The sequence below is a fragment of the Petromyzon marinus genome, chromosome 34 (assembly GCF_048934315.1).
Source record: "Petromyzon marinus isolate PM22_M1 ecotype Great Lakes invasive population chromosome 34, UKy_Petmar_22M1.pri1.0, whole genome shotgun sequence".
Classification (NCBI taxonomy): Eukaryota; Metazoa; Chordata; class Hyperoartia; order Petromyzontiformes; family Petromyzontidae; genus Petromyzon; species Petromyzon marinus.
Window position 1 is genome coordinate 6,439,966 of NC_133700.1, and position 25,308 is coordinate 6,465,273.

The window sequence follows — 25,308 nt, forward strand, 5'->3', positions numbered from 1 at the left end:
CTCCATCGTGTGTGTTTTTCCGGACGATGTCTGGCCGTAGGCGAATATCGTCCCATTGTAGCCTTCCAGGACATCTGCAATGACACGTTTGCTTGGCTTAGGAATGTTGAATGCAACGCTTAGAAATTGTTTGACGTCACAGCGCTCTCCAATGCATTGACAAGCGGGCGTGTTGACATCGCTGAACAGTTGGCGCAAATGTTCAAACGGTTTAAAATATCCATCGGCACAGGCCTATTGGCCCAATAGTATAAACGGGTATACAAGAAGTTATTTGATCGTTGGAAGGTCGCAATGTGGTGGGGGTCAAGTGCGAGCGCTCCCAACACTTCCAAACGTCTGGCCAGCTCTGAAGAGGAGGTCGAAGTTCATTCTCTGGTGGTGCCGTCTCGAGCGCCCTCTAGTGGAGGCACCGCCGCCAGCAGTGGCGTGAGCGAGCACTTGCAGGGCTGGGCCTTGACATCGTGGCCACAATGCAGTGTTCAATTGGTAGTTTAACTTTTTTTTTTATCCGTTTATAAATTAACCCTGCCGTGTTTCATGCAAATGTACGAGAGGCGCCGCCTAAGTAAGTCATTCATTATCGCAAACAATTGCGGTAACGGCCACACAATTTGAAAAGCAATGCGAATTTATAAATAATCGGCGATCCATTTATTGTTATCAGGTGTGTATATATACACAAACTTTTAAAACAGTCTGCCTCAGCTGCAGACCATCATGCTTTCCCACCTGACGATGGACGCTTGTGTTCGCCCGAAACGTCGTGATTTATTTTATTTTACACCTACGTGACTTTACCGAAAGAACCAAAGAGTGTATATATATAAAACTCCTCTTACTTCATCATCAACATCGGTGCAGTGATCCACCAACCTTCGCCGCCTCCAGTGCCGGATTTACATGCACGCGCCACCGTCCACGTGTACAGTCGTAAATGGATCATCGGGTACTTTTAAGATATTGCCCACATCTTACGCAGGTCCATAAATTTTGCACGGTGCGCCGTCAGGTGAGGAATTGCAAGCTCGGACAATAATAAAAATGCAAAGCTAAACAAGTCACCGGTAATTAGTGAGCGATTCGGTCGAACGAGCGGCGACCGGGCTTCGTGCTTTAATGGCAGTCACGAGATTCGAACGTGGGAAAAGGGGGGTGGCGTTAAAATAAGTGCGAGCCCGCGTGGCCACAAGTTTAACCTTTAACGATTGCGCGGGCACACGCGTTGTAAACTTGCTCTTGCATGGCCTCCGATGAGAAGACTCGGTCGAAGACGAACGGCTTCCCCTAAGGGGGGCCCCGGTGGGAGAGACAGAGACACAGAGAGAGGAAAATACACAAACACATGTTTAAAATCAGACGTACAAACAGTCCTTTCCATTGTCGTGCATTTAGTTTGTTGTTCCCCCCCCCCCCCGCATCTCCGATTTGCACGGTTGGCTATGTACGGTGGTATTAAAGAAGTTCAATGTACACACATACATGTCGTGTACATACATAGTAAGGGGCTACTTGAATATACAGTAAAACCTTGGATTGCGAGTAACTTGGTCTGCGAGTGTTTTGCAAGACGAGCAAAAATTAAAAATATTAATTTGATAAGCGAGCGAGGTCTTGCAATACGAGCAGTACGTATACGCTTTGTCTGCCGAGCGTCACGTGATCACAACTGATATACGAGTGCTTTGATATACGAGTGCTTTGGATTACAAACACGTTTCCGGAACGAATTATGCTCGCAATCCAAGGTTTTACTGTACCTCAGCACGCTGGTCAGTGTGGGTCGATGAAGGGAGGAGGTCCAGGACTGGTTCACGTATAACTCACCACGAAGTTTTAGCCACAGCCCTGGGAATCAAAATCAAGTTGCTGCGCTGACAGCGCTTTGACCTTACTTCCCCATTCTGGCCGATGTGGGTTGGTCAAGGGGTGGGCCAAGACCAGTTCAGATATTACTTTGCCACTTTTGTTCGCCGTGGCCTGGACTCCAACTTGGATCCGCCGGGTTCAAAGCGCAGTCTAATCTAATTCAACTCACCGCTCTAATAATGCTCCTGACAAGGTCTTCCCACCTCAAAGTTAAAACATCTTTGATGGAATTGGCCAAACACCCCGATGCAGGACCCTCCTGAAAAAGAATCGGTGGAAATTTCCTGGACAAGCAAATGTCTTATTAGTATTATTATTGTAAGTTGAACTGCTGGGCATTACAAATTGTACACTATGTGCAATACGCAAGGCATGCGCTGCAGAGCTATTGCCTTTGGGTAGATATTGTTTGCAAGAAGACGGCCAAACAATTCTCTCATAGTTGCTGCGCGGGAGATGCGTGCGGTGGCTTGTGAGAACGCCCGGGCAGATGTCTGGGTTGTGGTGTCACACTCGGGAGGGCAGCTATTGCAAGCACTGCCGAATGCCGCGCAGTAATGTCTGAATTTAGCACACAACTGCTGCCGGACACATCCTGACATCTTCAAGTCAAAAAATGTCTCCCTGGCCAAGAACTCAACATTTCCACGACCGGCTTCAGAATCGCTAACGCAGTTGAGCAACAATGAGAGTATTCGTTTAAGCCTGTATGAGACTGTTGGGGCAAGTGCTGTAATAGCGAGCAGCACCATGCCCGGCTCTGTCTCCCCAGTGTGCGATGTTTACACTCCGCATCAGGTACTCATTTGGGGCGGAGTCAACCTAAGGGAGGCCCAGGACCGTGTTCAGATAATCGTTACTAGAGTTAGCCGTGAGCGGGAATCGAACTCAGGTCGCTGGGTTCCTAACCGCTACACTACTGCTCCCCCCCAACTGAGTGCACAGACACACGTGTGTGTGTGTGTGCACGTGAGGAGCAGATGGAGTACACGGTGCGCGATTGCTACATCCCAAACAGTGCTGCTGTCTCTTGTGCAGTACTATTGCAACGGCCGCATTGACAATTGGTTCTTGTGTTGCACTACGTTTTCGAGCAAGCGTGGCAAAATTATTCACAGTTTACCATTGCAAACTGCCAATAGGCCAATTTGACTTAAAACTTATTTTTTGTTTGTGTGCGGAGACACAGAAGGGAGTTTTGCGTTCAAATGTATTGTTGTGAATATCTCAGCAGGCACATCTGGGTAGAAATGTGTTCCAAATAAAACACCAATCTCGGCTTGAAAACGGATTTGGCCTTCAACTGGTTCCTGGGGTACTTACTAAAAGCATCTATCTACCCACAGCACATACACATTTTCACGTATAGAGAGAGAGTGGTTGGATTTTTGCACGTCCATTAGATTATCCTACGGCGCCACTGGTCCCAACCAAAGCAATGTGGAACTTCCACTGCTGACTCGGGACACTACTCGTTGTGGTGGCAAGAACACTCGCTCACTTTGCCTCTACGAGATTTGCATTCTCCGTGCATGCACGTGCATATATATTTTTTACAATACTACAACGCCGTGAATGTGTTGCGTGCAAAGTACAGAAACAGAGGTGGGGGGGGGGGGGGTGTGCGTGGGAGCGGTGGCAGAGAGGTTAGTGCCACTGTGCTATAAACCAAGACTCCCGAGTTGGATACCCAAGTTCGACAACCGGGTTCGATTGCTAGCATCACAGAGGGCGAGCGATAACTGAACCCGTCCTGGTCTAAATCTGCACTGACCAGCGTGAAGTATGGCCAAACGACTCCGATCACTAATGATTCGGGAGTGCAGGGGGTTGCTTTCACTCAGCAGTGGCTTGACAAGAGGGCCGCGCTTACATCGCGCAGCACGTAAAACACATAAACTTAACGTGTAAATGTTTTATACTTGAAGTATGGTGTGTGATGGAACGTTTCATAAAAGTTTACAGCTCTGAGTGCTACTTTTTGCTGACAGTGGTTTTTTTTTGTGTGTCCACTCACCTCCAGATGGGGTCATAACTAAACGATGATGATTCACAAACAACAATGCAATGCAATGTACCGTCGTTTATGAATCCACTACCGGATGCCGGGCCTCCCCAAGATCACGGGGGCTGATTTGACCATACTTCACCACGCTGGTCAATGTGGGTTGGCGATAGGGATGGAGCAAGTGGAGAGGGGCAGAACCGGTTTAGATTTCCGTACACGACTCCCACCGATGTTAGCCGTGGCTGGGTGTCGAACTCAGGCAGAGGTGGTGGGGGGGGGGTGTTCATCGTGCAGCGCACTAACCGTTGTGTCACAGCTCTCGCCCCTATAAAACAAACAACACGCTCGTCAAGCTGCGCTACCAGTGAGCACACGCTTAGCATCGCGAGTGACGGATCGCGGGTTGCCCGTCATCCTGGCTCCATGTACATCTCGAAAACAAACAGCGGAGCCGCCCGAGACCTGGACACGTGGCTCCTCCTGCGCCGTCGATCACCGTCATGCGATCAGTTCCAGGGAGACGTAACACCCAAAATGCATCAATTCACCATCGGCCAATGGTCAATCCCAGGGGTCGGCAAACAAACGTTACAAGAGGAGCAATATTTTTTCCATAATTCGGTAAGAAAATATTTTAAGGGCCGCGATGCGTGTGTAGTTACAAGACGGTGGGGGTCCTTAATAAATAACGGTACGAGGCAGTCCTTAATAAGAGCCGCAAGTTGCCGACACCTGGTCTATCCCGCTGCTGGATGACGGCGGCCTTACCATGCTGTCCCCAAACCTCACGGTCGGGCGATGCAGCAATTAATCCATCTCACCCCTTGCACACGAATGTTATTCTCCATCGCTCCATCTCCATGATGGTCGTCACCCCCTCCCCCGCGGCTGCATTCCCTCCCTCTCCTTTGGCTGCCATTCCATCACGAGTCTTGTACATATGGGGCACAGCTTCCGTATTCGCAACCTCTCCTGCTCAAGCCTACATAATCCCAATCCAAACGCAACTCACGAATACCACTGCCACGCGTTGAACTCTTTTGTTAGTTCTGCTTATGCACTACTGCCAACGCAGCATGAGCATCACCAAGTGCTTGATGCTCAATTACTGCGATTGAACAATCGATGTCTCCGATTTGCAACCGAGACTCACGGAGGCTTACGTGCATAAATAAAGGGCATTACTGTTTTTGTTGTTATTATTGTGCAGATATTTGGCTGTTATTCTACGAAGATTTCAATAACCTGCTGTGTTGTTTCTTCATCTCGCAAACTTCTGCATTCCAATTAACCACCACGGAGCCAAATGCCTGAACAACACCAACAATGGCTCAGTTTCTGACGAATGAAGCAACGGATGGCATTAATGAATGCAATCATTGAATAACTAGATGCTCAATGAATGCACGCATTGCACGACGCGATTAAGCGTTGACGAACTACGTTCTTGCGTATGGAAAATCCAGCACGTTCAGGAGATCGATGCCCCAATGTCGAGGGCTGCTGCCGGTGCTGGCCACGACAAGAGGGCTTAAGCAGAGCGAGACAGAGAGAGAGAGAGTTCGTGTCGTGTCGCTGTTCCTCCTCATCCGTTGAAGGAGCGCAGAGACCGCCACAGTGGCTTTACGGTGTGGGTCCACACCTCGGGTTACATTGCCACAGTCGCACTCATGTGACTTGTCTTAGAGATGAATACTGTATCTCGATGCGTCTCGTTGAGTCGTTAGGTCTCGTTGGGTCTCTATGTATCTCCATCTCCATGCGGATGGCGGTACGTTCAGGAGCTGGATTGCCAATGTCGAGGTCCTGCTGCTCACGACGAGAGGGCTTCAGTAGGCCACCCGTGTGGCCGTGTGGCCACGTGGGTTGCATGGCCACAGTCGCACTGCATTACATTACGTACCGTGCTTTGGTTTTTTTTTTAACGTTCCATTGCAATTGCTTAATGATGCGATTGATTAATTAAAGTGTCCAACGAACGACGCAGATGACAAATGAATGAAGCGATGCAACAACGAAGCGATACATCGATCACATAATTAAGCGGCTTTGCGATGATTACGTGACAAACGGATGAAGCAACGAATGACATGAACCCATGATCAACGAATGGCTCAAAGAAGCAACACAATGAAATTCCTAAACGAATGGCTTAAAGCAATGAATGAATCGACCAATCAGGCATCGAATAGGATGAATCAACGAACGAATCGGTTAAAATAAACGAATATTATTCTCGCCGTGTGGCTGGATGTGCAGATGCAGATCAACGACCGCGATTTCACATCGAGGTGGGTCGAGACGGAGTCTGGAGCAGTGGAGTGTAATGCAATGAACGAAGCGGTGGACGAACGAAACGATGGATGAACGCAATGAATGAGGTGCATCCGTGCGGAAGGTGCTCACCCCGAACAGCACGGTGTCACCATCGCCGCAGAGGCGAGCCGGACTCGCCGTGTCCGTCTGCTCGGCCGTGCTCCTTGGCCGAAAGCGGCACATCACCTTGATGTTACACTCGGAGGAGCTTCCCTCCATCGCGACCGGCGAGCTGGAGTCCAACCCAGGACTAAAGTCGCGGGCTACCGCACAGCCCCAGCCGCCTCTTGGCGAGCCACCCCAGATGCGAGCTGCGCGTGAGCCGCTTTGATTCGAGTGGTTCGGCTTGACGCGTGCTGCTGCTGGTGCTGCTGGTGGTGGTGCTGCTGGTGGGTGGTGGTGCTGGTGCTGCTTGTGGTGGTGCTGCTGGTGGTGCTGGTGGTGGTGCTGGTGCTGCTGGTGGTGGTGCTGGGTATTGGTCGCCTCCCAAAGCTACCCCGTGTGTGTTGAACTTCTTTCGCGCCGTACGTAGCCGACCGACAGTGTTAATCGGAGCTGCGGGGGAAAGGGCGTATGAACTAGACGCAACGTCGGAGCGTATAAGTATATACCGCGCGTGTGTATATATAACGTGTAAGAATGTATGCGTTAATACTATAGAGATCTAATGTAGAAAATAATATGCGCGTGTGTGAACAGAGTACGTATCTACTACTGCTGATGATAGAGTGATGGTTTAATGGACTTAAACATTGTATTTTACGCCAGATAAAAGACAAGCTACGATTTGCTACCGTCGCCTATACAATGATCAGCGAGACAGATTCCCTAACTCGCAGCAACACATCGCGAGCGAGGCGAAGAGATCGTCCAACAATAATAATAATAAGGCGCAGATTCCGACTGCGTACGCAAGCAACGTGCCGATGGAAGCTACACACGGTTACCAAACGAAGCGATAAACATTGCCGATCTTCTAAAAAAAACACAGGTGCGCAATCTCAAGGTTAATGCTGCCACTGCACTAATTAATATACTTAACTATAGAAGAGATAACTTAGCCGTGTATAACCATGCTCAGAGCAGGACACGATACGCTACAGGCCATCGCTGCTAAGCACATGTTGCTATAACTTTGCTCGACGTTATATACACACACACAGTATATACTTAAAACGTTTAAACTACTACACTAATAATATACGTAACTGCAGAACCGATAACTTAACAGTGGACGCACTAAGAGATGTTACGCTGTAAGCATCGATCCGTCGCTGCTCAGAACAGGTTGCTATACTTTGTGTCCGGTTTCAATAAAAAGCAGTTTTTTTTTTTTTAAAGACGACACCTAACACAGAGAGGTTAGTATAGTCGTGCTAAAGGTTAAAACGTTCTCTTTACAATAACAACAACAAAATATTAACAAACAAAAACAACATCGACGAGAGCGACGCCGCCGGCATCACGGACAAGCGGGGGCAAAGCGGAGCCGAAGTGCTTTCAAAGTTCGCACGAAGAGCGCCGAGCGACGGAGTTGGAGAGCCCAAAGGAGACGAGAAATGCGAAACTGCACGCGGATGATGCCCGTGGCAGCTGCTGCTGCTGCTGCCGGGGGCTGAATGGTTTTCACGCAGCAACTGCTGCGGCTGCTGCCCGGACTTTATTATAAAAGCCCACACCCCACCACGCACGGAGCACGTGGCTCGCCCGCTCCACTCGAACTGGAATTGGCCACGGCACCGCAGGCGGAACTGCACCGGAACGAGCGGGAGGAGTGATTGCTGCAACGCCGCCAAGTGTCTGCACTCGAATGGGGTTTGGTGGGGTGATTTGCACCGGGACGGGTGGAACTTGCACTGAAATTGGGAGAGTGGACTGCACCGGTATGGGTGGCACTACAACCAGAATTCAGAAGATTCTAACGTGTTTTTTTTCATTTAACCGGGTAATGTCGTGTAGTTGTTGTATGTCTTAGCTGTCAACGCATGCGGGTTTACCCCGTGTTCTTGTGCAGGGAAATTGAGTTTTCAGGTCCATGCGGCGTACAGCCGTTTCAATAAGGGAATTTTTTTGGTCTGTGTTTATCGCTTTGGGGCCGTCCATAAATGACGTCACGCACCTGGGGGGGGGGTCAGATATTTGTGACGCCGTGTGACGAGGGGGGGGGGGGTCAAAAATCGCCAAAAATCGCGTGACGTCATTTATGGACGGCTCCTTGTAATGGGACTTTGTAGGATGGACGTTGAGCTTTATAAGGGGCACGGTGTGACCAATAAGGTCTGAATTGGTCTGTAATAAGGGGTTGCCAGGTATGGTATGTTGAACTTCCTTGGCACCGCACGTAGACGGCCCACTGAGCTTTACCCCATCGCTCTTTCTCAGTACGCGACCTGGCCGCAAATGACAGCTCAGCGAAACGGCTCATCACGTGGACATTGAGAGAAGCAAACATACTCTAAACACGTGATGTTGATTCTACACGGAGGGAGAACCCCCGGAGGACCCGGAGAACAATCCACGCGACCACGGGGAGAGACACGCAAACTACTACAAATATACAGCAGGCGTCAGGGTCGGGATTGAACCCACGATCCTCCTTGCACACCAGGCGAGGCAGTAAACATCTCGCCACCAAACGGCACGGCAACACGGAGCTGTCTGCACAGGAGCAGGTGTTGCTGTACGAGGAAACGTGGGCCTCTTTGCCATCGGACGAGTGACTGCACTGGAATGAGTGCGGCCCACGGCAATGGTTCATGTCTTGCACTCGAAATGAGGGGGCACTGGATTGGAACGGTCGGTGGGGGTTTCTACAGCGGAAAATTGTTACTTCACGCACGTGCGTTGCGGTGCTATAAGTGCTGCACATGGACAGGAGTCCCAAGGGGGATATGCTGCATTGTAATGAGTCCCTCGCCACTCAAGTCAGATCCCTATACCGGAATCAGTATTGTGCAGCAAAATTCATTGTTGTACAGTACTATGCCCCCGCCCCTGATTAGCTAATGCCCCCCTGTGATAGGCATGGCGTGGGGAGGCCCTCATCCAGCGGTGGGTTGGCAAAAGGGCCGCACCGTGTTCACTGCATTCACCGGCCGAAGTGTGGATAGTGTCGAATGTAGTGCAACGTCACATATCCGACACGATGCGGGGGGGGGGGATGAGGTATAGGCGGATATCTGATGGTCCACCATGCACAGGTACGGCACTGGGTGTGGGCGGTTCATTGATTTGTGCGGACACGTGATGGTCGGATATACGACGTTGTCATGTGGAATTCAGACTGCTCTGTGCGGTGTTTTCTGAATGTCATATGGAGCACGACTCGCCGCAGTTTGCATCATGACATCTAAGCTGCAAGGCAAGTCGACACAAGGCAAGTTAAGTACTTATCCCAACAGCGAGACGTAAAAACCGGAGGAATTTATTTAGACTTGACTGTACAGTTTCACAGTTTATGCATTCGGAACAATGTTGGCTGTCTTAGGCTTCTGGACAGACATAAAAGTCGCACACAAGAAAACATGAAGACTTGAGGTTATTAGGATACAGATTTCTTTTTTAAATGAAACACTGGCAACAACAAAAGTCATATGAACATTCACAAAGAAGGCCCAGCCCCATAGAACACTGTATAAACATGAGGACGGAACTTTTTAATGTAAAAAAAGCCCTTCAAACCGACAGAAACATCTTGGGTTGCGTGAGACCCCCCCACATAAACATGAAAAAACGTGCGCCGTGTGAAACGCCACACTCATTTCCTTCCCGTTAGAAAAATGTTAAATACTAAAATGTAACAAAAGCCCTATGCTTACTCTACAAAATAAACGACATCAACTAAACCGATAACGATAACAATACGTTCGTAACAAAACTCTTTAATTTACAAGGTTTTAAGACCAGACACTGGGTTGAGCTCTCCATTAAAACAGTTGTCCTGCAGACTGAGACAAAAAAAACGAGACTTATAAAATTGGCCGCCTGACGACACGATGTTTAAAGTAGTTATTTGTGTCCAGGCACAAACAGCACTTAACAAATCGTTTTCACAAACCAAAATACTGCATGTAGGTTTAACATAATACCTGGAATCTAACCGTGACAGTAATACATTATTAAAAGTATAGAAAAAAAGGGCCCCGCCTCAGTGAGAGGTTGTAGGCACTCCATGTCCGTAATTTAAACCGCAGTTTGTCACGTGTCACATTAAAGGGAGGCTTCGTTCAGGAAAAAAAAGCTCACTGGTATTACAGTTGCCAAATTTGGCACGTTTGAAAAGGACTCGCCAAATCAACACTCTCATTTGGTAAGGCCTATATGGAAAATGCCCCTCCTCTACTTGTGAAACTCCTGCAGACTCTTCAGTTATCTTGTGAAGCAGAGCGCTTTTGCCACAGCCTTCCCGCTCCTAAGAATGGTGCAAAAATACCAAATGTGCTGATCTGAAAGTATTGTGAAAAGAGGCCGTAGGCAATGCAGTATCAATCCATCTATTAAAAGTGTTTCTTTTACTCACGATAATTGCATAAAATTGCGCTTGAGGAATTAGCATTATCAATTTATAGCAAACAATATTATTTCAATTTTTTTAAATATTTCACCTGGGAAAGTCCATCGAGATGGAAACGCATTTGCAAGGATTTCCAAGAATGGTAATGTACATTGTGAGACCAGAGTATTGTCGAATCAAATTACGAGCCAGAATCGTGGCAATTCAACAGACAGCTGTGGTAACCCATCATTACATGCATAACCACCAGGTGTTATGTGCCCCTGATGTCAAAGGAACATTTCTTTAAGTCCGATTTTATAATACAGAAACACTAAGGATATGATTCACTTCAGGAGCTGTGCATTCATCACAAGATACTCCAAATCCGCAAGCTTCTCAGACTCTCTCAGCCAACCAGAAAAAAATATTCAGTCACAAATGTTAACAAAAATAAAATAGAATGCACAGGCCTTTCTTTTGTCAATCCACTGCTGGATGAAGGCCTCCCCCATGCCACGTTGGTCATGGCGGATGTTTGACCGTACATTGCGGGCTGAAAGGGGGCCCCAGGACCAATTCAGGTATAGCTCGCCACTGATGATAGCCGTGGCTTGGAATAAAACATGTCGCTGGGTTCACTGTGTAGTGCATAACCAATGCACCTCCATTTTACCCCAATTACATGTAGGCCAATTACAAAAAAAAACTTCCGAATGTATCCATTGTTGTGGTTCCCCCCAAATTAAATACAGAATCAATGACATCAAGTGCTACAATCTACCTTAACAAGAGGCCGCATTAACAAGTGCCTTTGCATGTCAGCAATGTTCATTATGATTGGCAAAAGAGGTGACATGAGCTGCCGTGCAGCGTAGAATTCAAATCGCTGATCCACCTTAAGCGGCACAAAACAACGGAGCAGTGAACATAGGAATGTGCAGCCCAGTGTCGCTGCTCATAATGGCAAGACTTTGACTCGCCTACGGTGTAAAGCACTGAACACGTAAAACCCCTGAGCTAAGGTGTGCACAATCTACCACATGGCATTAAAATGAATACGATTTGGGCACCAGGAAAAAAAGCTTTTTTTTTCTTACATCGCGCTACACAAGATGTCGAAAGTAACGTCGAGTCCGCAACCACAGATTTGAAAGAACACTTGCGATTGACCAGCACAGTTGCTAGGATGTATAAAACTTGCGCAATAAACCCTTTGGAAGGCAGCATGTGCATTCTACCATGCTCATTGGCGCACATGCTATGGTGCCGGGCACATATAAAGGGTATACGTTAACCCTCTCTCATGCATCATATATACTGCGGTGGACTGCTACGATATATATGACCGCTATGAAATGATACAAAAACTATTATCAGCACTTTGGGGGGGGGGGGCAGGTGGGGATTTCTTTTGAATTCTAAAATTACCTTAAACCAATAGAGAAACAGTTTGGTTTTCATTCTAATAATTCTTGCACGAGAGAGGTTTTAAAAGGATGCCTCCCTTAAATGAGCTCGATTCCCAGACTTGGCGATTTTGCGTTTCAACACAGCCTCATTTGCTCTGTAAACCTGGAGCACAAAAAGGGCTTTGCGAGTAGGATGTTTTAAGAACGGATAATTCACATTTGATGGAGAATACCGAGGAACAAACAGAAGTGAACACAGTGTGCATCCAAGACTGAGGTATTTTCTGCTCACGTCGTACAATGAGACTTCCCAGATCTACAACTAGAATAACCAACCATTCGACTGTAAAACCATCAGCAGGTAAAAAAAAACAACCTTATATCACTATACAGTATATAAAATCTGGAACGTTTTGCTCTCTCCTTGTAAGGGACTCTTCGATGTGGCAAGAATCAAACTTGCAGTTTATATTTAAAAAAAAAATGAAACTTGAGGTAGTTTACACAGATTACAAAAACAAAACCGTTGCTTTTCGAGAGCAAGGCAAGGCCGTGCCGTGGGTGGGGAAGTGACCCACGGAACCGAACGTCCCGTACGATAACATTTCACAAAACGCCACACGTTTTACACGACAACGGTGGCGTGCGAAACGTCGACGGTTGACAGCGGTCCGCGGGCTTGGAACGTTTTGGGAAACCGCCCCCCCCCCCCCCAACACCTCTGCTGAAGAGGATTCCGTGAACACAAAAAGCTTAAGGACATCAAGACGTTGCGGGCCGCATTTGCACCCCGCATAGTTCGTCACCGCTGCGCATGAACACGTTTCATTCAAATTGTTGAGCTGCGTCTCCAGCATCGCTAAAACCCGACTTATTGAATTAAGAGGTTTTTTATAGATCGAGGGGGAAAAGCACGCATCCTCCATTGTTTGCTCGTGGTCAACTGACGATGCATCGATTCCTAAACAGAACATGCCGCTTCGAATTTGCTAATTATAAAAATGAGGCCATGATTCAACTCGGTTTATTTTTCTTTCAGTTGCCGCTGTAGAATCTGCAGTGGAATGATTCCAACATGCAGAATTCGATGCATGTGCAATTGGCGTAATTACCTATTTTATTTGGCGAATTGTAAACTTGATTTGACCGTATGGAATGGATATGAATACCTCCAACTCCTCAATACATTTTTCCTTGCTCTATCTGCAGGGAGATGTGCATGTTACTTCCCCACTGTATTCTGTGCCATGATAGTTTTACATTGCATGCAATAGGGACACACACACACTGAGGGTTGCCACCTCCAAGGTACTAAAAACCACCCAAGACATATGATGGAAATGATATCTCATAATACCAGAACGGGGGGTTGGGGGGGGGGACGCTTTAATATCCTGGCAAGACTTACGAAGATCCCAAGACAGCTACCTCCTCAACCAGAGAGTATGATCCTGGGGAAACCAGGGACAAGTGGCAACCGTACACACACCTCGGAGTGCAAGTGCAGCCTGCAGCCGGCTTGTGTCCTGATATCCGGTGGCCTCTACCGTCCGCGTTCACCGGGTGTGTTGCCCCCCCTTTATTGATGAATAAAAACAACGATGAGCATCGACGAGGGAAGTCGTTACTCCAGCAAAATCAACCCAGTCACAAATCTCCCGCAACGTAAACAGGCTTGAAGTACCAAAGACGAATGGGCGGGGGCGGGGGAGGGGGGGGAGAAAAAAACCGCATTAAAATAACACGTTTCAGACCCATTCAAATCGTGTCTTTTGTAGAACCATCACTTGCCGTAGTTATCGCAAAGGCTACAAAAAAAGGCCCCTCGGGACAAATAAAACGGGCCTTGCACCAGGCACACGCACTGAGGATGTGCGTTCAAAGCACCATTGAAAACATGACGTGCGTTCACGTAGCTTTCCCCCCCACCGTACAAAACAACAAGCTAACGCGCCGTCCTTTTTTGTAACTGGCATGTTTTTGATTTATGCTCAATAAACAAAAAAAATAAGCATTGCTCTGGGAAAGCAATGTTTGAGGAAAGTATCATCATCTTTGATGGCAACAAGCAAGCTTAATATTCTTCACATATATTCCAATTTCATTTGCAAAAGTTCACAATTATCGAGTAGAAAACCGAGACCTCCCTCACGTCTTGTTGCTTCTGAATCAGAGGTGCAAATTCCACATTGGTATGGAAGGACCCAGTCTTTTGCTACAACAGTTGGCTCTTTTCAAAGTGGTATCAATTTCACCAACCCCAGCATCATGGATCAATAACATGAGTACCACATTGTGTGGGGGGGGAGGTCAACAGTGGTAGTGGTCAGCCTGTAGAGAGACTCACCCCTGCCATAGGAATGTGCAATTTTCACCACTGGGTCAGGGCAGAAATGAGTACCGCCCCATTTAAGCAGCAATTAATTTTGACTTTTGAGTAAGACGAATGGAATTACAACCTTGAAAGGGTCTTTTTAAGTCTCGCTACGAGTACTATCGCTTTACCCTCCTCAAATCTATCTTACCAAATCAAGTCACAGGAACATGACCCATGACCTGGGCATGTACAGTACACACACGATCAGTTATTTTAAAAAAAAAATCGCAATTCGATATAACTGAGCAAAAAAACAAGGCATGAAATTATTTTAAATGACATCTTTCTTATCGTTTTCTAAAGTAGGCAATGTGAACAATTATTTGACAATGCCTAAATACCAAACCCATTCCCTGGGATGTCCCTTGAAATGCTAAAAACGCATGGCAGACTGATGAGACACGCCTCCAGAGCGAACTCAACGTGACACCCCACATTCACAGCCGTTTCCACTGCACAACCAAGCTCCGCTGGAGCTGCGCCGAGCCAGCCCGGCACAGCCACAGCTGTTGGTTTCTTCACTGCCGAAGCCAAGTCGAGCCGCTGACGTAACAAGAAACGAATGGGTGGAGAGCCGCGTGTAGATGACGCCGCGACTCTGTGTCCTTTAAGAGCTGACGGTTTGATGCCACGTGCAATGAAAAAGCAACCAGATTTCGACGTCTCGCGAGGCCAGCGTGCCATCACGATTTGGTTCCAGCTTAGCACGGTAATTGGCCGGTGGAAAAAAAAAAATCACCTGTACTGTGAAGGTGCCGTGTTGGCTCGGCTCGGATGTGCCAGTGGAAGAGGGGTATTACATTCTAACTAGGGTCCTGACCAGACCTGGTTTCATGTACAGCAGGGGAGACTGGGACATTTTATCGTGAAAATAAAAATGTTTAACAAATATATTACATGTTCTAATTTAGTTTATCATAAAGTATTTAGACGGTTATAGCCAATATGACTAACCCTCGCCTTAACACTATCGCTAGCCCAAGGCCTTAACCTAAAATGAGACTATCCCCAGCCAATATCTAAATGCTAACCCTGGTCTTAACCCTGACCATCAGGTAAGCGCGCTTCATAAACATTTACTTTTAAACATTCACGGTAAATGTTTAAAAAAAATGTAATCTGGGTGAGGACAGTGTTTGGTAACCATTTACGTATCCAAATTAGGATTATGAGTTAACGCCAGTGTTAAGTTTATTAACTACAATCAACTGCAATGAATTACTATTTCTTAAATAAAATGTCCATTTTTCTTACTACAATGCCAGAAGAGCCAATTGGAGGGAACGGGGAGGGAAAGAGGGATAATACATTTCATATTTCAAATATGCGAAGTATAAAATCAGCTCAAGTCACTTTGGTTTAAAAAAAATTAAAGCACTATTATTTTTGTCCAACTTACAACGTGAACTATTTGAGTGATTTTTTTTTTATAACCTCACAACGCCATGAACAGATAGCATCTCTACCTTGGTTAGGATAAGCAGGTAGTGTAAAAATAATAATCGCTGGCTAAACTAAGCAAGTCTCCCGGTGACATCGATGAAATAAAACCAGATTGGACGGGCAGATAAACAGCTTGGTGGTGCACACACCAAGCTGTTTACAGAACCTTGACGTGTGGTTGCATTAATATGCGATAAATATCAAAATTGTATTGTATTTGTACAGGGCCCACACACTGAGCCAGCTTGCGGGAAATTAAAATTGTTTCAATTCCCCAATGCTTAGTAGTCACGGTACTTGCGCTGATTCAATTTCATCTCACCCCCTGCTGGAAAGCATACGGCAATGACCCAGCAATATCGTTCTGAAATCTATCCAAGGGTCAATGCCTACCAAATCCAAAACGTGTGTAAAATAGGAAAACTAAATTGGGTAAAAATTTGTAACTGTTCGTACGTGACGCCCTTAAGTTTCCGAGGCCTTCCTTGTGATGCATATAACGAACAATGCGTACCTCTAAACCCGGTTAAATAATGAAAAGTGATTCGAACAGTTTGACGATCGCCTACAGAAGGACTGGGGAAACCTTTCCTTACCAGGGGCCGAATAGCACTTTGAATTACCTTAGGTGGGGCCACACGTTAACACAAACAGCTTCATCACTTCTGTCAATATTCAAGGGGGCCCCTTGCAGTGACTGAAGGTCACAGGCCGTATGAAATGAAGTCGCGGGCCACATCCGGCCCCCTGGGTCCGTCGAGGTTTCCCACCCCTGGTCTAGAGGCTCGACTCCTTGCTGGGTGACGACGAATGAAGGTTGAGTAAGGTCGGAGACATGGAGATGATGAGGGAGTCGGAGTGAAGGGGCGCAGCAGCAGTGGTGGTGTCGGCGGTGGGAGGAGAGGAGGCGGTGGTAGCGGTGGTGGTGCCACCGCCGCCGGGCAGGCCTGGAGGCCCCGGGTGGCGCCGCAGCTGCACCAGGCGCTCCTCCACGCAGCCGGCCGAAAGGCGAGCCTCCGCGTCGTGGTCCCAGCACTCCTCCATGGTCACGCACAGCTGAGCCAGTCCCTGCGAGCATCATCGTTCCCCACCCCCACCGCGCAAGATGAAAATCAAGAGCTCAAAATTGAATCGTCGTTAAAGCTGCTGATGCCACCGCACCGCGCCAAAAATGTCTACCCTCTGGCAAATCCCGAAGCTGCTACTGCTGCTACGGTAGATATACCACCGCCAAGATCCGTCTGAACAATATCCCACCGTCTGCACTTCTCGTTGGTCGTCAGGCTCATGGAGGACCACTCATCCCCTACAGGAATAATACCAAATTGTACATGGACAGTCTAGTGCTTGATGAGGGCCTTCCCACACTGTGAAAGTTGTGACAGCTAACCGTAGCTTGGTTAAGGCGGACAACACAGACGTTGCAGTACATATCCAGATGTTGCTGCACTGCCCTCTGCTGCCCTCTGCTGCCCCCCCCGTGTAATCCTGCATCCTATACCAAGCTGCAGTGCATGGTGGTCACCCATGCCAACCAAGGTTCAACTCTGCTTAACGTCTGAGATCCGATGCAAATCAGGTGCATTCTGGATAATTAGGTCATAGCCAAATCTGAGTATCTGCATTCAAACTTGGCTTTCCCCCTAGACAAAAGGCACGTGCCAATACACCGATTAATTTGTTGTAATAACTAAATGTTTACACTCGTGAAACATGTATCGAATCATGCATGTGAAAACAGGTGATTTACAATTCATGGAAAGGTTATATTTAGGCTCACAGAGGAAAGAACACTGTACAAATATTCATGACAATGCTATATTGTTGATATAGCGCACTACCGGCAAGGGTGTTTCTTAGCGCTCTACGTATGTGTAGAGGAGTAAAATGGGAACGTGACGTCAGGTGTGCCGTCCGGTGCGATGGCGTCACGGAACGTGACGTCATGCGCGCTGGGCGGCTCGATGACGTCACGTCTCCTCTAGTATAAAAAGGGGACCCCGTGACGTAAGCGGGGTCGTTGCTGGAGTCGGGGTTGGGAGTAGGGTGGAACGGGGAGCCAGGGGCAAGAGGGTAGGAATAGGGGATAGCACAGCGCCAGGGCTGGAGGTGACTGTGCTCCTCGCTCGGCCGTGTTGGCTGAACCCACGGCCGGTGCAGAGGAGACGGCACAGGGCAGCCGGCTGTGACGGGGGCTAGTGGGATGTAGCCCGGGACCCCTAACCCCTGGGAAGTTGTTACACCCTTGTGTTATTTGAATAAGCTTCGAATAAACTTACGGCGAAAGCCCCTAAAACATTACCTTCGTCTCAGAGTCGTCGGGAACTCTTCTACATATGTATAACTTCTATCGCACCACACCTAGCCGACCATGCTAATCGGAGGTGCGCATTTTATCGCAAAAATCTGAAAGGGCACCCCCCAGTGGCAGCTGTCACTGTGTGGCACAATTGGCACTCAGCACCTGGTTTGCAATTTGGCATTATTCTGCCAGTCAGGGGCAACGATCACTGCTACGAATAAATCCCAATCAACAAACAAGAGAGAGAAGACGAGAAACGTTACCAACGAGATGATAAAAGACAATTTGGGGCTGTGCCCTGTGTACGTTACCGGGTGCTTAAGCCACGCCTCCCGAAACGCTGGCCGCATTTTCTTCTGCACCACGATGTCCTGCATGTCCTCCAGCGTGGGGTGCTCACCGATCTCCTCGTCAAACGGCACACGGTACTCGTCTATCGGACCTGCCGAGGAGGAATTCAAAATAAAACGTGTGCACAGTCATCGTCATCATCATCATCATCATCCAGATAAGCATTGATTAGCTACGAGGATAATCCGAGTCGCGGATTCATGGTGCGTGCGAAGAGGATTTTTTTTTATCAGTGTGCTCGTTTGCATGTACGCATGTTGAAATTCTTTTTCGCACCGTATGTAGCCAACCGTGCTAATTGGAGGTGCGAGCTAAGGACAATAACCTAAGTACAAAAAGCTATTTTAAAGAAATTAGTTTTCAATCGAGATTTAAAAGTGCATAGCTCCAGTGGCTTCCTAATATCGGAAGAGCGTTCCAGACGGCTGCAGCACATTCCAGAGCGTGCGATGCAGTGACCGTCTTTGTTCGATGGCTAGCTGGCTCCTCACTCGTCGAGGGTCAGCGACTCATTGCCCATGTAACCACACAGTTATTGCCAAGTAAACCTATCTTTTTAAAGAAATAATGAAAACTGATGACATCCTACATCTTCAGCAACAAATAAGCTAATTCTGGACTGATTTCAACCATCATTGGTTTCATCAGCAGTTATGCTTGTTAAACAAATGCTGTCGTTGGCTTATCAGAAGTTATTGGTAACAGCACTTCATCTAAACTATTGGGGGCTAATTCCAATAGGGAAAAGCAATAATTTATACAAAGTTCTGCTCTGCAATGATCCACTAAAATGTTCATTAAGGATCATCAGTAGAGCAGAGCCCATTTGCCTCAATGATCTTGAGCCAAATTTCGATTTAAAGCTTTCGTGACTGCAAGAATTCATCTTCTTTGGTTCTTTCGGTAAAGTCACGTAGAATGACAATAAAAGGAACAGACCTGTCGGGATGACAGAGCTTCAATGAAGCTTCATTGAAGCTCTGTCGTCCCGACAGGTCTGTTCCTTTCACCTGAAGACGGCCGCTTGCGTTGTGGCCGAAATGTCGTGAGAATTTTATTGTTATTTTATTATTTTATTCTCATTCTACGTGACTTTACCGAAAGAACCAAAGAAGATCTTGAGCCACTCTCCAAGAAAAAAAAAATTGGTCATTCCAAAATAGTGGATGGGCATGTAAAAGAATGCAAGATTAAAGACAAACCTAACCAGAAAGGTCTTGCATCGAATCACCAACAGAGGCGTGGCTCTTCATTCATTTAAATATATACATATCCATATTATTGAGGTTTCATGGTTCATAAAACTGATGTTTAACTGCTAAAGAGTTCATACATTTGAAGTTTTACTGTTAATGAGTTCTTAAACCGAGGTTTCACTGATAATGGGATTATAAAATAAAGATTTCACTAATAATGGCTGCCATAAGTCGAGGTCTCACTTAACGGGTTCGTAAAACGGAGGTCACTGTTAACAGGTTCGTAAAAATTGAGGTTTGGCTGTTAAAGAGTTCATAAAGCCGAGGTCACTTTAATTGGGCTCGTGAATGGAGATTTCAATGCTGATGTGCGCACGCAGAACTGACGTCTTGCCGAGTACGAGTTCGCAAAATTGAGATTTCATTTTTAATCCATTGGTGTGGACTGGGGGGTGTGGAACCTTTTCCATAACAAAGACTGAATGAATACTATTGTTCAAATACCTTTGGGGGTTCCACAAATTAACAAACACACACCTTTGTGGAATGCAGAAATAAAGCAGGGATGGAAAAAATGTTGGGAGTCGACCAAAACTAAACAGGGCCCTGGAAGTGACAGAAAGTGACTGAGTGTGCTAAAATTAGTAACACGGTACTGCCAGACATTAAATGTTCCGCTCTAGCCAATATGCTTGCAGTGATTGATAAATACCGCTTGCGTACCGTTTCAAAGCGACAGGCATACAGTTTCGACAGGCCGTACAAACAATGAAGTAACAGACAGTATCTGACCTGTGGTTGGAGGTCCTCTACCCTTGATGTACACGGTTTCTATTTCCCTTTAATAACACGTTCACTATATTGCTTTGTAACGATAGTTCACTTTTAATGTGGAATGTTATTGAGAGACTGTGTGTTAAATTTTGATTTAAAGCTTTCGTGACTGCAGTAATTCATATTCTTAGTTTTTTCGGTAAAGTCACGTTGAAGAGAAACAACAAAATAATAATATATATAAAACAATAAAAATTCTCACGACGTTTCGACCATAACTCAAACGGTCATCTTCAGGTGTGTTGGTTTGCATAAATTTATTTTTAAACGGCGCATTTATTTAATTATAAAAAACGTTGGCGTCACGCGCAGCGATTTGGCAGTTTGCCCAGGACTAGTCCATCTATTTTTTTTTTGAAAAGAGGAGGGGGGAGACGAAATTTTTTATAATGTATGCTGTCTGAAAGCCACTGTAAGCGTGAACAATCAATTAAGAACTGAAATGGTTTATCAAATCTTTCCAATGATTGCTAAGATAGAATCCATCTTCTCGGTTGAAATTGTCTCTGTGCTTGTATATGTGGATAGACTCATGAACGAATCTCTCATGGAAGCCAGATGGCTTACAAAGAACCTCCGTCTTGGAAAAGTCAATGGCATGTGAGCCTACTGAATTAGAACAATGATCTGCTACGGCCGAGGTGTTGGTCCTACCGTGTTTAAGGTCTGCTTTATGTTCACAGAAGAATTCTGTCATCAAGACTCTGTATCATAGAGCCCAATGCATATCCGACCAGGAACACATAAGCAGTGAACTCAAGCACGTACACCAAGCTCTTAGGGCTAATGGTTACTCCGACTATACAATCCGCAAAGCTATCACTCAAACCATGAAGAAGAACCCTCTTGAGGAGCCTTTCAAAACCATCACTTTACCCTACATTGCTGGGATCACAAAAAAGATCTCCAAAATCTTGAATAAACACAAGATCCAGGTCCGTTTCAACACATTACATAAAATCCGTGATCTGGTTCCGTCTGTAAAAGATGTGATTCTGGACATACAATACCCTGGTGTCTACAAACTAAGTTGCCTCTGTGGTAGTAGTTACATTGGAGAAACCAAACGCCATGTCTCGGACCGCATTCGTGAACATAAAGCAGACCTTAAACACGGTAGGACCAACACCTCGGCCGTAGCAGATCATTGTTCTAATTCAGTAGGCTCACATGCCATTGACTTTTCCAAGACGGAGGTTCTTTGTAAGCCATCTGGCTTCCATGAGAGATTCGTTCATGAGGCTATCCACATATACAAGCACAGAGACAATTTCAACCGAGAAGATGGATTTCTATCTTAGCAATCATTGGAAAGATTTGATAAATCATTTCAGTTCTTGATTGATTGTTCACGCTTACAGTGGCTTTCAGACAGCATACATTATAAAAAATTTCGTCTCCCCCCTCCTCTTTTCAAAAAAAATAGATGGACTAGTCCTGGGCAAACTGCCAATCGCTGCGCGTGACGCCAACGTTTTTTATAAATAAATAAATGTGCCGTTTTTTTAAAAATAAATTTATGCAAACCGACACACCTGATGATGACCGTTTGAGTTATGGTCAAAACGTCGTGAGAATTTTTTATTGTTTTATATATATTTTGTTATTTTGTTGTTTCTCTTCAACGTGACTTTACCGAAAAAACTAAGAAGACTGTGTGTTGTCTTAGTGTGGTCTGGGACTACTTTTTGTTTTGCTGCCTTGCCCAAGATTGCATTTGGTGTTGAAAAATATGCAATTTGCACAAATACTTTGTTAATTTTATATCGTGACTTGCTTAGCTTTCCTATACTTTGGACTCCTATGTTTGTATTGTTTGTTGTTGTAACTTTATAACCTCGACCCAACTGGACATCTGTGAAAAAGGAGCTTCGCAGCTCATCGGATTCTTCCAGTCTAAATATATATTCTGATTCTCTATTGAAAGACAGACAATTACTCTCAATGGGATTTCACTTGGTTATAAATTATACACACGAATGAACGCACGCACACGTATAAACAGGGATCGCACCGTTCATTGTTGTTCATTGCTCGAGGCATACACGTGACGAGCGTTTGGGCATGCTGTTTATTGCAAAAGGGGGTTTCTCTCGTATGACGAGCGTGCAATGAGCAACACCGCACCACACACCATCGGCGGCTGTGCACCGTGACACGAGCTCCCACAGAACGAGCCCCAGCGCGTAGACGTCGATGCGCAGGAAGGCGTCGCGCTGAAAGCAGATGGCACCCTCCAGCACCTCCGGGGCCATGTAGCGCTGCGTGCCCACCTGCCAGATTCGACGACAAGGATGGACACGTCATCGCGAGGCAGTGGCGACGCGCCACACTCGCACCACGCTCGCGACACGCTGCGCAGTCTCGTAGGTGAGGACTCATGACGTTTTATACTGTGTTTCTGTTCTGCCCCACGTAATAGGACTCGAGATGAACGCTTGCTTTTGCCAGAACCGTCCAAGGCTGAGGTCTGGAAAATATTCCCCCCCCCACCTTCTCCCGTGCATGAATTGAAGTTAATAACGCTCAATGATAACACACATACAGGTTCATCAACGCATTAGCTGCACTTCCTACCTCAATACCCCAGCGGATTGGGGAATTTCACAAATCTATGTGAAACACCAACCCAGGCCCCTCGAAGTACTGCATTAGAGGTGTGTGTCACCAGAATAATAAACAGTTTTGAAAGAGCACCCTTTATGCTCTGCTGGGGCGTCTCAAGGTGCTTTACACGCGAGAAGTGACATCACACGTTGCCCCCGTTTGAAAGCCCCCCCCCCCAACCCACCTCGGTCCCTGTACGGTACAAGTTGACTCGGCACCTGGTCTGCAAGCGGGCATTAGCCTGCGAGTAGGGGGTCAGTGATCATTACGTGAAATCCAATTGAGTAAATTGCGTGTCATTTAAAAAATTGGCAATTTTTTTTAGCACGATGCCATTTAGAATGACGTCAGGGTGATCTTAAGCATCCACTGTGCAGCAGAGGTTGCGTAGTATTTTACATCCTAAGCAATAGCCAGGGTGGCCTGCTGGAATCGAACCGGCAAACCTCTGCAACTAGCGGCGAACGAGCCAACCGCTGGGCCGCGTCACCGCCCCCGTGGCTTCGTCTTGGTACGTTGATTGGGATCCGACCGGTGTGGAGAGGACGTTTCGTGTTGAACAGTTCATCACGCCACGGTGGCGAGATATTAACTCCCTCGCCTGGTATACAGAAGGTCATGGGTTCGATCCCGACCCTGACAATGCCTGTAAATTTGGAGTTTGCATGTTCTCCCTGTGGTCGCGTGTATTTTTTTCCGGGTCCTCTGGTTTTTCCCTCCACATTTAGAAACATGCAATTAAAGTATTTGGCCGCTATACATTTCCACATGATGAAAAGCCACTTCGTTGAGCTATCATTTGCGAAGGCCAGGTCGCTTCTGAAAAAGAGCTAAATAGGTCAGTGGAGTTTACCTGGTAAATTAAAAAAAACATTTGAGTTTCGTTTGTAAAGTTCGCGTAGTATGGATGGCCAGAGTACGAACCTGTCCGTGGGTGTCCCCAGGTGAGCATCCCGGCTCAAACTTGAGCGCCAGCCCAAAGTCGGCGATGACAGCCGACAGGTTGTTCTTCAGAAGCACGTTTTTGCTTTTGAAGTCACTGCACGAAAGAAAGACCGCCAGGAACGACAGGGGTGGGCATGTGGTTAATGTTGGGCACTGGCCGCGAGTACGTGTGTGTGAGCATTCAAATTATTAGAAAGGCATCGCCTATTACTTACAAATTACAATTACACAGCAGTATGAAATACAAGGTTAGGCAACATTATTAATACAATAAATATGGAGTATCCGAGTGATTGATGTTTGTGCATGCATTTGTATGCGATATGTTGCGCTGTATATATATGTGGCCAGGCGGCTCAGCGCTATAGCAATCAGGAGGCTCCAAGTCCAAATGCTGGTTGGAGTTTTTGACTCGGCTCATCACCAATATGGGGTCATGAAAATGGGAACCACTTCATGGGTTAGTCGACGTTGGCCGTCTTATGAATAGACTTCACTCATCCATAGGAAAGTGGAATTTCCACCAGTGGCTCAGGGCTGTAAAAAGAAGCTGAGTATCACCTGATATGCTCATTTGGGCAGGAAATCACCGACTTTAAAAAAAATGGTTATGTATGCATCCAGCCTGGTGATGCTGTGGTTTCGCATTTAAAAAAAAATCAGTCCTGAGACTTTTTGCTTCCAGCTAGCCCTAGCAAACAGCCAGTGGAGAACCACACGTACCATAGATGGCCCTCCGTGTCGTCTCGGCTCCAACATGCCAGTGGTATAAGGGGGCGCCACGGTGGCGAGATGTTAACTACTTTGCCGGACATACAGGATGTCGTGGGTTCGATCCCCATGCTGACGCCCGTGGTTGCGTGGATTTTTCTCCAGGTCCCCTGGTTTTTCTCTCCACATTTAGAAACGTGCATTCAGAGTATTTGGCTGCTTTACAATTCCACGTGATAAGCCACTTCGTTGAGCTATCGTTTGTGATAGCCAGATCGCTTCTGAAAGAGTGCTATATAGCTCAGTGGGGGGACTTACCTGGTAAAATAAATATACAGGGTGTTTTAAAACGATGGACCCAATTTCAAAGCAGTATATTTCACGATGGCAACATGTTACAATTACACAAAAAATTACCAACGGTTTAATGAGTTATCAAGTTTTA

The 25,308-nt window shown here is 46.6% G+C and overlaps 2 protein-coding genes across 5 annotated transcripts in view; both read right to left on the reverse strand.

Annotated features, from left to right (window-relative positions):
- LOC116948636 (kinesin heavy chain-like) overlaps positions 1-8,014 on the reverse strand; it is a 42,922-nt gene extending 34,908 nt beyond the window's left edge. Inside the window, exons 1-3 of one of the 3 annotated variants that reach the window (XM_032965517.2) lie at positions 6,284-8,014; positions 1,200-1,287; positions 1-74 (exon numbers count right to left, since the gene is read on the reverse strand). In XM_032965517.2, coding sequence (XP_032821408.2) covers positions 1-74; positions 1,200-1,287; positions 6,284-6,412 — 291 coding nt within the window. In that variant the 5' untranslated portion in view covers positions 6,413-8,014. The remainder of the gene's footprint in view (positions 75-1,199; positions 1,288-6,283) is intronic. The other 2 variants (XM_076071670.1, XM_076071671.1) reach the window with 2 other exon arrangements.
- Positions 8,015-9,601: 1,587 nt separating this feature from the next.
- Positions 9,602-25,308, reverse strand: part of LOC116948637 (activin receptor type-2B) — a 37,247-nt gene continuing 21,540 nt past the window's right edge. For both annotated transcript variants that reach the window (XM_032965519.2, XM_032965520.2), the window contains exons 8-11: positions 24,132-24,246; positions 22,735-22,873; positions 18,531-18,661; positions 9,602-16,985 (exon numbers count right to left, since the gene is read on the reverse strand). In XM_032965519.2, coding sequence (XP_032821410.1) covers positions 16,695-16,985; positions 18,531-18,661; positions 22,735-22,873; positions 24,132-24,246 — 676 coding nt within the window. In that variant the 3' untranslated portion in view covers positions 9,602-16,694. The remainder of the gene's footprint in view (positions 16,986-18,530; positions 18,662-22,734; positions 22,874-24,131; positions 24,247-25,308) is intronic.